General features: G+C 36.6%; 2 protein-coding genes and 1 pseudogene across 2 annotated transcripts; 1 reads left to right on the forward strand and 2 right to left on the reverse strand.

The window, feature by feature from the left end:
• The first annotated feature begins 211 nt into the window (after positions 1-211).
• On the forward strand, positions 212-3,401 carry LOC132644835 (protein IQ-DOMAIN 11). The gene is made up of 6 exons (XM_060361469.1): positions 212-913; positions 1,361-1,723; positions 1,802-2,017; positions 2,254-2,385; positions 2,470-3,068; positions 3,188-3,401. The coding sequence occupies exons 1-6, from the start codon at positions 839-841 to the stop codon at positions 3,210-3,212; spliced, it is 1,410 nt and encodes a 469-aa protein (XP_060217452.1). The 5' UTR covers positions 212-838; the 3' UTR covers positions 3,213-3,401.
• Positions 3,402-3,663: 262 nt separating this feature from the next.
• Positions 3,664-9,232, reverse strand: LOC132644836 (germin-like protein subfamily 1 member 14; annotated as a pseudogene).
• Positions 6,269-8,913, reverse strand: LOC132644209 (germin-like protein subfamily 1 member 7). Its single transcript, XM_060360784.1, has 5 exons — positions 8,790-8,913; positions 8,565-8,690; positions 8,137-8,402; positions 6,484-6,519; positions 6,269-6,370 (listed from the first exon to the last, which is right to left on the reverse strand). The coding sequence occupies exons 1-5, from the start codon at positions 8,911-8,913 to the stop codon at positions 6,269-6,271; spliced, it is 654 nt and encodes a 217-aa protein (XP_060216767.1).
• Positions 9,233-12,236: the final 3,004 nt, after the last annotated feature.

Raw genomic sequence — 12,236 nt, forward strand, 5'->3', positions numbered from 1 at the left:
GAAATGAGTCAGGGTGAAGTTAGAATCCCGAAACGGGTTTTCCTGGACCTATAGTTTTTTCTCAACAATGCATTTGTGTTAAAAAATTCATTAAATAAGTATAAATACTAAATTTATAACTTAATTATTGTCACTTGAAATCGTCATTTTAAAATCTAGAACCCATAAAGTCGAGATTCTGGCTCATCTCTGTGTAGATTCATTAAAAGAAGCATCTCTTACCAAAACATTTTTTCATTTTCAGTACTTTAATCTAAGACCTCAAAATTTTAAAATTGAGGAATCTGATTCATCACACCACATTCCTCGGTGAAATGCCCTCATGTTGAAACAGGAGAAACTCATCATAAAGAAAATGAAAAAAGAAATGTGAATTATTATTGAATAAAGAAAAGTATACACCTATTCTAATGTCTCGTATTTCCACTGTTTCCATCAGAGTTATTCATGAAGAGGGCTTCATTTATTTATTTATTATTATTTTTTCCTTGGTGGGGCTTTTAAGGCTAGATTTCTAGCTCAGTAGAGTTGCTTACTTCAGAAGATTTTGGTTATTTTTAGAAATGAATGAGGAAATCTAGTTATATCTCTTTTGTGTGAACTGCTTACTAATCTTAGCAAATTCCCCAGAAAATATGCTTCAAATCCCAAGGGTTCTGTTACCGATAGATCTTCTATTCTAACAAGACAACGTATTGAAACTTCCCTTTTTGTATTCTTTATGTTTAAATTACTCCCAAAAAGATTTTCTTGCTTCACCCAAGTGTCATTCTCTCTTCCCTTGTGCTACCCAAAATTCAGTGAGCTTTATGAGTTTCACATGAGGTAATTATAACTCATGGCAAAGAAGAAGAGCTGGTTCAACTTGCTGAAGAAGTTTTTTGTTTCAGAGTCAGAATCAAGATTAGAGAAGGTAAATGAGTTTACCTATGTCATTAAAATTGATAGAATCAATTTCTAGCAGAACCTGTAACAATGTCCTCCCCGTCTCACACGGGCATGTTGAGGGCAAATCAACAAACCAAGGAACATAGGGAGGGGAGAATTCAAGATTTAATCTTTACTATATGGTTTAGATCAAGGTTTTGAGTACGTTGAAGATACATGTTCAAGAACACAATAGTCATACAATCAAACCTATGTATAATAGTGTTGTTTGTTTCGATATTTTGTGGCTGTTATAACACAATGTTGTTATAAAAAAACATATAATATAACATAACATAAACGATCGGTTCCGCAGAAAACATGGTTGTTATAATGAAATGTTGTTATAGAGTTCTCTGCCAGTAGTGATCTTTATCAGTGTTGAACTTGTGTATCCAACGTTGATTGACATTGCACAACTATTGTATTACAGGGAAAGAGGAAGAGATGGGTGTTTACAAGGCTGAAGATTAGAAGATTGGTGGCGTCCTCGGCGTTGTCACCACCAAGGGAAAGGAGACACCAGAAAGCAGAAGAGAAGCAGAGCAAGCATGATATAAATGTTGATGTTGAAAGAATTGCTGAAACTAATGCAGATGCTAAAACTCCAGAGGTTGAAGCTGAAATGGCTTCCTTAAAAGAAGGCCCTGAGTCTATCCATGATCCTAAAAATGAAACTATTGTACCGTCAAGATTGACTCTTCGTGACCAAGAAACACAGTACTTCTACCTCTATGAGAGCGAGATTGAAAATTTTGCTGCCATCAAACTTCAGACGGCTTTTCGCGGTTATCTTGTATGTTTTTCTTCTAAATCTTCTGTATCTCTGCATATTACAAACGAACGTTCTTTTCACTGATGAGTTCAATTTCAGGCAAGAAAAGCTTTGAGAGCACTAAAGGGGCTAGTTAGGCTTCAAGCTATTGTTCGCGGTAGGGCGGTACGACGTCAGGCTATTGCTACCCTTAAATCCTTGCAGTCAATTGTAAACATTCAATCAGAAGTCTGTGCAAAGAGATGTGACCAGGTGAAAAGCACAGTACATTGTCAACAAAATACATTGTTGGATCTTGGAGAGAAAAATATAAAGGTAAGAAAAAGAATATGGTAATAGATCATGCTTGTGTTTGATCCAATTGTAGAACCAAAAAGTATAGTTCGTCATAGGCAATTCCTGTTATTCGATTAAAGTTGCTTTGTTGCAAAAATCATATATAAGCTAGATGGAAAATTCTTATGATGATGAGAGTAGTTTCCACAAGATAAGCATCTACCACTTAAGGTATAATAACTATTCCAACTTAGTTGAATCTTCTAATTCTGCAGATTGATCTAAACAGCCAGAAAAGGTGGGACAATCGATATTTATCTAGGGAAGAAGAAAATAAGATGTTCTCAAGCAAAAGGGAAGCTGCGATCAAGAGAGAACGTGTAAGAGAATACTGGTTAAGCCATCGAGTAAGTATCTTATCAAATTCTTAAATCCGGATCATATTCATCACAGCCTATGAATTATTTGACAAGGGGTATTCTCACTTGCAGAGGTCAACAGAGTCGGAAGTAAATGGAAGAAGGCAATACTGGTTAGAACAATGGGTAGATGCTCAGCTGGCTAAAAGAGACGACCTTAAAAATGTGGACACGCTTTTCTCAGCAAGAAACAAAGAGGAATTCGAGAGAAGAGAAATTAAATCAAGGCCTTTTCTAAAACAATACCATACAGACCAAGAATTGGTTTCTCCAATATACGTTCCAAGGAGATCATTTCACCACAGAAGGCAGAAGTCGAGTGGGGATGAGAGTACTTTCATGGGTTCTCCTTCTATTCCAACCTACATGGCAGCCACTGAATCTGCAAGAGCAAAAGCAAGATCACTGAGCTCACCAAGGCTAAGACCGATCAATACTGATGTGTACTCTGAGATTAATTCTCCCTATAAGTACAAACTATCTCCCATATCTTCTATCAACAGCGATGCCACGGTCACAAGTAGGATTGGCAGTGTTACTGGGTTGTCACAAAGATCACCATGCTTAAAAGGCACACCAGTTGGTCCCATAAAATCAACCAGGAGCATTAAGGACCTCACCTTTGGTTCAGATGGGGCGTTTGCAAATTGGGATCGCATTGGTGCCTGCAGGTGATTGACTAAATGAGAATATAGATTGTAATAGTTGGAATGGTTTAATAATATTATATCTACTCTAATAGTTTGTGAGATTGACTTTGGGTTGAATATTTTCTCGTTACAACGAACAGGATCATTTCAATGCTCAGTGAATAGCAAGAAAGGAAACGTTGATCAACATGAAACTAGAGATGGGAATTGTTATAGTATCTGTCATAGTTTTAGGACAAGAAGAGTTACGTATAACTGCTCCTACTTCCAATGCGCAATAGAAGAACCAGACGAAGTGTATCACCATTTACTGAGACAGCTGCACACTTTAGATTAATTTTCAAATTGTCCACATTGCATTGTATTGTGTATTATTTTGTACCTCTAGATAAATTAGTAGCATTAACCATTTCTGCCAAGGTATTTACATGCAGAAGAGCGATGCACATATAGTGTAACAAATATTGTTCATTGGAAGTGCTGATCGACTATGTTGATGAATCCATACTTAACCATATGTAGAGGAACACTAAACAGGAAGCAAATGTTTCTACAAGAAATTTTACGGCTGCCTATTTTGACATTTTGATTTTACGTTCAACGGTGTTGTAGCCCTGCATTCATTTCTCTATTTCTTCGATATAACATATAGCCAAAGTTCATTAACTTAATTTCACTTTTCAACAAATAACAGCAAGACGGAAAGGAAACAAAATTAGGGTGAAAACGTCAGCTTCCATGAATACTGGAAAAATATAACAAACAGTAATTATTAGAGAAAAGTATTATTCCAACGCTTTCATAAGCACTGGTGAGCAGCACGCTCTGATTGAATCACAGAATCGTATTCTTAATGACATATAGCCTAAGAGAATTCCTTTCGAAGTTCTGCGAACTCTGATTTATTAAGCTGGAAGCCATTAGCTAGAATGTCGTCCAGAATAGGTGGATATGAAGCAAGGACTGAACTAGGAATCGTGACAAATCCAGAATTTTGACTGTTGAAAAAGCAAGACAAGTAGCTTTTTTGTGTCCCACATTATACAGGAATTGAATAAGACCTTGTGGGAACACAAACACATCGCCAGGATTCAAGATTTTGGAGAAGAGACGACTCTTAAAGAAGTTTGAAGCATCAGGGGCAAAAAATCCTACGTTGAGAGTACCCTTCAGGATAGTTATCAGCAGAGAAGCTCGAGAGTGCGTGTGAAGTGGAAAAAGACATTGTGGTTCAATGTCACCACAAATAATAGAAATACCAAGAGTGTTAAGTCCAGACATGTTGTTTACATCCACAGTCTTTACAGCAAAACAAAACCCAGGTGCTGCATTTCCACTAACATTAAGACCTGAAAAAAAGAAACCATCTGCTTTTGCAAGCTTTGGGTCTTTGCAAATCTTTCCATTTACGAAAACTGCACAAGTGAAATAAAATGAAGCTAAGCTTATTATTCAGCTAATAAGAGCTAACAGTGACAAATTTTTTTTTTTTTTTTGATGACATGGGAGCCCACAGCCGCTACCCTTCGGGTGCGCATAGGGTAAATCCAGCTCCTGTGTAATAGCTCGCAAAACACACTGAAGAGATAACCCGCACTAGGCAAGTCCCGTGCGACGAGCTCGACCCAGAAGACAAATCTCATGCTGTCGTAGGAAGGGGGGTTTCGAACCTGAGACCTCCATTATGAAAGCCCCAACCAACTGAGCCACCCTTGCGGGTAACAGTGACAAATTATACAGCAAACAAAAATTATGCGTCAATCCCAAACATATAATATAAAAGGATGATTTACCTGAAGGGGCCGTAGAGTTGTTAACTGCAACACATATGTCCTGTAGAGGGTTGGGATCATTAGCATAAGCAGGGGAAGAAAAGAAAGCAGTAATGGCTAAAGTTGTCATGAACCAGCACATGCTCATTGTTATAGCAAGTTTTGTTTGCTTTGGGTTTGTTATGATTTTCTTCAAACAACCAGAAGTGTGACTTATAATCTCATCTAGTTGAAATATAAGAGAAATCCAATAGGTATTGAAATTTTTTACATCAAGCCTATTGGTAGGGCTAGTATAGGGCTAAGAGTTCCACATGAACCAATCATATGGTGTCACGAAATTACGTAGAGATTCCGTTAGGGAGACGGGTAATTTTAGGTAGAAAATAATAGGTTGGGTTTTGAGGGACCAATAGATAGACCAAGCATAAAACTAAAATTTATTGAATAGGTTAGGTACAATTTTGACCATTCTCCAGAAAATAAACCAAAGTTGAGCACTTAGCACTATCCTAGCATATTTACCTTTGAGTTATATATAATCTCATTATAACTTCCCACCTCATCAATCATCGTGTCACTCAGATAAGAATCGTTTCTCCGCCATATCTCATCGTCGATTTCGGCAAAACCATTAAACCCCACAACTACATTGTCATGCTCTAGCGCAAAGTGCTAGACTCATTCCTCAGGCAACAGCGCCCTCATATTACAAAGTCTTAAATTTGAACACAAAATTATTTAGCTAGTTTCATTGTTACTCATGAATTGTTTAGTTTTCTAACTAATATCTCTATTTGGTTCTAGTAATATCAGTTATCTATCTGTTAACAATATCAAAAGTTATTAAATTTTGCAGAAACGTTAATGCCCAATAAGATCATTATCTTGTATGGGTGTACCGTAGATATATGCATAGAATGGTACAAATTTTAGATTGAAGATGTAACAGATAACCTTTAAGACAATGACACAAAGCTATAACCAATTACTGAAGTCAAACTTGAATTAAAAACAGCAAACTTGTACTAAAACCAGCAAATGAAAAAAAAAGCCATACACAGCTAAAATAACAAACCAATACTAAAACCCCCTACGTAATGGGCATTCATCACACACACTACGAATTATTTCAAAGGGGTATTCTCACTTGCAAAGGTCCACAGAGTCAGAAGTAAACGGAAGTAGGTGATATTAGTTAATGGGTAGATGCTCAGCTGGCTAAGCGAGATGAGCTTAAAAACGTGAACTTGCTTTTCTCAGCAAGAAAAAAAGAGGACTTCGAGAGAAAGGAAATTAAAATCAAGGGCTTTTCTAAAACAATACCATAAAGACCAAGAATTGGTTTCTCCAATATATGTTCTAAGAATATCATTTCACCACAGAAGGCAGAAGTCAAGCGGGGATGACAATACTTTCATGAGCTCTCCTTCGATTCCAAGTTCCAACCTACACGGCAGCAACTGAAGCAGCAAGAGCAAAAGCAAGATCACTGAGCTCACCAAGGTTAAGACCTATCAATACTGATGTGTACTCTGAGATTAATTCTCCCTATAAGTACAAACTATCTCCAATATCTTCTATCAACAGTGATGCAACGGTCACAAGTAGGATCGGCAGTGTTACTGAGTTCTCGCAAAGATCACCATGATTAAAAGACACACCTGGTCCCATAAAATCAACCAGGAGCGCATTGGTGCCTGCAGGTGATTGACTAAAACGAAAATACAGATTGTAATAGTTGGAATGGTTTAATGTCATATATACTCTAGTGGTTTGTGCGAATTTCAGTTTTGTTAAACATTTTCTTGTTGACAACGAAAAGGATAATTTCAATGTGAAGCAAATAGCAAGAAAGAAAACTTTGTTCAACATGCAACTTGACATGAGAATTTTTATAGTATCTGTCACAGTTTTAGGACTTGAAGCATTAGGTATAACTGTTTCTACTTCCAACACGCATTAGAAAAACGAAACAAACAAAAAAATAAAAAAAAAATTATATATATATAAAACAACTAGATGGCCTTAGCCCGAATTGTGCACACACATTTCTCGAACATTGTTGTACTAAAGAGATGCAACATTGGAAAGGTAATTTCATGCTTTTTTAGTTCTTTAATAGGATTACCCTAAAAAAAAAAAAAAGAGATGCTGTCAAGCTAGATATTAACATAATATCCTTCACATTGTATCTTCATTCTTCTTGGAACAAATGTCTTACTCAAGATATGCTACAAAAAAGAGGTTATGCCTTATGCAACAGGTGTTGTTCCTCAAGAAAATCAGGAATATGTTGATCATCTATTTCATCTCTGCAAACATACTAGACAGATCTAGGATCTTTTCCTTAATATATATGGGATGAAATGGTCAATGCTTAGTAGTGTTTAAAGTCTATTGGAGAGTTGGCAGGGTCAAATGATAGGCAAGAGGAGGAAGAAGGTATAGAAGACCATTCCTTTGTGCATCATGCGAACTATCTGGCTGGAAAAGTGTTTTGAAGATCGGAGGCTCCAAAATCCCACGTTAAAAACTGTGCTTGGAAAATTTTTGTTTCTGTTGTAAAGAAAGGGTATTAGAAGACTTGGAGCATTGTTTATTTTTTGAGGAATTGTAGGAGTACATTTTTATGCATTCTATAAGTACCTTTTTTAATTTTTTTTTAATAAGCGAAGTCTTACCTGATTAAAAAAAAAAAAAAAAAACTAATAGAACTTTCAAGATTCTCTAACAATTCGGCATAGGCGCATGGGCATACACCATCTAATAATGAAAGAAGAATCATTTATGAGCTATAAAGGAGGCTACATGAAAAGACTGAGTTAATAATTAGAAAATGAAAGAAAAAAGACACTGAGGAGACAGACCCAACGAAGGGAGTAGTCGTTTCAACTCTGAAATGGTCTCTTGATGATAAAATTCAGATGCAAGAAATTCTGCTTAATTTTAATTAATGCACCCTGACTCAAACATATAAAGAGGGATACCAATTTGGCTCCAAGTGAATGACATTTTTAAGTGACTCTTAACACCTGTGCTTCACTTGATTTAGTCTAGAAAATATATAGCTATTAAACATGTCAATTCCACTCTCAGATTACACAGGTGCATGCGAACATAGTGCTTATTCATTATATTGCAAAGTAGATTATAGTTACATAGATTGCCACTTGATTTAGGAGTTATAGAGTAAAGTATTATTCCAACGCTTTCATAAGACACTGGTGAACAGCTAGCACGGTGCAAACAACTTTCAGAAAACACGGACTCATATTCTTAATGACATATATAGCCTAAGAGAATTTCTTTCGAACTTCTGAAATCTGTGTCCTAGTAAGTTGGAAGCCTTTGGCAAGAATGTTGTCCGGAACAGTCGGTTCTGAAGTAAGGATTGAACCAGGAATCGTGATAAGTCCAGGATTTTGACCGTTGAAAAAGACAAGCACAGTAGCTTTTTTGTGTCCCACATTATACTGGAAGTGAATAAGACCTTTCGGGAACACAAATACATCTCCAGGATTCAAGATTTTGGAGAAAAGATGATTTTTAAAGAAGTTTGCAGCACCGGGAACAAAAAAGCCTACATAGACAGTACCTTCCAAGATAGTTATCAGCTCAGTAGCTTGAGGGTGCGTGTGAAGTGGAAAAAGACGTTATGGTTCCAAGTCGGCACGAGAAATAGAAATATCAAGTGTGTTAAGTCCGGGCATGTTGTTTACATCCACAAAATTTACAGCAATACCAAACCCGGGCACTACAATTCCACTAACATTAAGACCTGAAGCAAAGAAATCATCTACTTTTACAAGCTTTGGGTCTTTGCAAATCTTTCCATTCACGAAAACTGCATAGGTGAAGTAAAATGAAGCTAAGCATAGTATTCAGATAATAATAGTAAAGAGATAACAGAAGACAGAAATTATACTACAACATATATACAAATAAGTATTATAGAAGGATGATTTACCTGAAGCCTTAGAGTCGTTAACTGCAACACATATGTCCTGTAGAGGGTTGCTATCATAAGCATAAGCAGTGGGGGGAAAGAAAGTAGCAATGGCTAAAGTTGTAATGAACCAGCACATGCTCATTGTTATGATTTGGGGTTGTTTGATTTTTTTCAAACAACCAGAAAGGTGTGACTACTTATACTCTGAGAACAACTGGTACTAAAAATTTAGCATCGAGTCTATTTGGTAGGGCTGGTAGTACAGGGTTAAGAGTTACACATGAACCAATTATATGGTGTCACGAAATTATGTAGAGATTCGCAGTTTTTTCCATTAGAAGAGGGGTAATTTTAGGCTAGAGAATAATAGGTTGGGTTTTGAGGGACCAAAAGATAGATGAAGCGTAAAAGTAAAACATACTGAATAGGTTAGGTACAATTTTGACCATTCTTTAAACCAAATTTCAGCACACTATCTTAGCATATTTACCTTTGAGTTATATATAATCTCATTGTAACTTCCAACCTCATCGATTGTCGTGTCACCCAGATGAGAATTGTTTTTCCGGCGCCAAATCTTGTTATCAATTTCAGGAAAACCCTTAAACCCCATGAGTTCGTCGCCATGCTAGCTCATTCATCGGGCAACGCACCCCCATATTCCAAACCAAAGTCTTGAATTTAAACACAAATTTTTTTAGTTAGTTTCATTGTTACTCATTAACTGTTTAGTTTTCTTACTAACATCTCCATTTCATTCTAGTAATATCAGTTATCTATCTGTTTACAGCGTCAAAAGTCATTAATTTTACAAAAACTTTCAATCCAATAAGATTGTTATGTTCTATGGTTGTACACAAGAAATATATGCATAGAATGGTAGAGATTTCAGATTGAAGCCGTAAGGGATAACCTTTAAGGCAATGACACAGAGCTACAACCAAATTACTTGAACTCATATTTGAAATAAAAACCAACAAACTACTAAAACCTGCAAATCAATAAAAAGACATCATATACGACTAAAATTGTACAAACCAAATACTACAACCCCCCTACTTAATGGGAAGTATTAACAATCAAAAGCATTGGATAATTAGCATCCATGTATCCCAATATATGTGAAGGCAGTCAAAACAGTTAAGTTTAACTATGAATTTGGGTATAGATTCTTCAAAATCTAAAATAAAATTTACATATTTGAAAGTTACACAAAAAGTATTATATGTCAACATAGCTAATGATTCAAAATATTTAAAATTTTAGTCAAAGAAAAAATTATTTGACTCTCCAAACAAAAGCATCTTGACAGAGAATGGGTCGGAGGGTGTACTTAATAAGTATTGGGATAGTTTAATTGTGAGTTTGAGTAATATTATCTTGCAAGTATTTATGTACATTTTTAGGTTAGAATATAGCTTTAAAAAATTATAATAGAGTTACATCTTGATTCATTCATAACATTCATTCGTGAACTTGTAACTTGTATCATCCATTATGATTGTATGTTAGTTCTAAAAAAGAAAAGCTAAAATTATACTAAAATGAAGGGAGCTAGTAAAAAAGAAATGGTTTAATTAATTGTCAAGTGGCATTTTGTAATTTTAATTGGCACAAATTAAGATTTGAAAGGGAGATGTTAGTTTCAAAAAAGGCAACCCTTCTCTCGAACATCATCAAGGAGGTGACCCAGACACTTCCTTTTTTCCCCATGATCAACCCAGAAATGGCCCCTCTGAACCCAACTTTTGTCCCATGGACTCCTCCACCAGCCTAAAATCCCATGCAGATAGAGTCAACCATAGTGGCTACCACTTCTCAAACCCCAGAGGTGAATACACCTCAAGCCCCAAACCAAGAGACTCAGAGAGCCAACAACAGAGAGTTGGAGGCCATGTTAACTTCTTTGCATGTACCAAAATCAAATGCGATGACCCTGGAGAAGCTGCATCTTGCAGAATTCAAGGGTCCACACAGCAAGATGCTGATAGTACTTTTTCTCTGACTCCTAATAAAATTTGGTCTAGGATAAAATACCCAGTGGACCCACAAACAGGAAACTTTGCGGCGGTGCTGACATTACAAAAAAATGGGTAATTTGTGGAGGTTGAAAGTTGTAATTTCCGTAGGTTTTAGTCACTTCTAGCAACTAGCGGAGGCTAAACCTTCGCGAACTGTAACTTTCAACCTCCGCAAATTATCTATTTTTTTGTAGTGTGAACCCAACTTTGGCCAAACCAACCAGTGGAACATCTCAAGCCTTAAGGGGTAGGGGAAGGGTGTAAGAAAGGAAGCCACAAAACCATAGAGAATGTTACTCATGAACTTCATAATACGGAATGCTAGAGGAGAAAATAATGTAGAGTTTAAGAGGCACTGTAATGCCCTGATAGGCCTGCACAAGCCTGCTATGCTTGTTCTACTTGAAACAAAAATGAACGAGCACAAACATGTAGCTCAGCACATAGGCTTTAACACCTCGATCCAAAGCCCAGCTGTAGGAAACTCTGGAGGGTTGGTTATTATGTGGAAAGATGATATCCTAAAAGGGGAGGACTTGTCCATCACTAGCCAGGGCATCCATGCCATTGTTAAGATATGTAACTCTAGTCATCAATGATTATTTAGTGCTATTTATGCTAGTAATATCTTCTCTGAAAGGAAATTACTTTGGGAACAGCTCTGCACTTTCTTTAACACCAATAATGGAAGCTGGTTAGTGGGAGGAGACTTTAATGAGGTTCTAAGAGCCTCTGATAAATTTAGGGGTAGTAATATTAACAACAATAGAGCTAGCTGTCTTTGGAAATGCTTCAACCAGATTAAGTTAGTTGACTTAGGGTTCAAAGGTAGTAGATATACCTAGACTAATAAAAGATCTAGGAATAGGAAAAATCTTATTCTTGAAAGACTAGATAGATGCCTAGCTAATGAAGAGTGGCTCTGTCACGTCCCGAACCATGGCCTGGGCGTAACACGACACTTAGTGCCTGACTGCATGTGACCGAGCAAACCACATGGCTTGCTGAATCAACATGGGGCATGTATCGGCGCGGAATATAAGTTAAATCATAAAAATCTGAATATGGCATGAATTAAGTAATCATAATCCTGAAAATACTGTTTGTATTATGAATGCGGAAAAAGTCTGAAAACATAGTAAGGTTGCCAACAAGACTAACCCAATTGAATATCTGACATGACATAACTGAACTAATCTATGAAACCTCTGACATGAGTCTGACTGCTAAACTGTTTACTGGGACAAGGCCCCCGGTATACCTTAACTGCATAAACTGATGTAAACATGAAATAAAGCTAACACCCCGAATGAAGTGGACCTCACCAATAGCTGATACATGTGAACCTAACAAGTAGATCCGTCGTCGTATAAAACAATACATGCATAGTGAAATGCAGGCCCTGGGTAATAGGGACGTTAGTACATTTGAATTGCACTGGTAT

The sequence above is a fragment of the Lycium barbarum genome, chromosome 6 (assembly GCF_019175385.1).
Source record: "Lycium barbarum isolate Lr01 chromosome 6, ASM1917538v2, whole genome shotgun sequence".
NCBI classification, from domain to species: Eukaryota; Viridiplantae; Streptophyta; class Magnoliopsida; order Solanales; family Solanaceae; genus Lycium; species Lycium barbarum.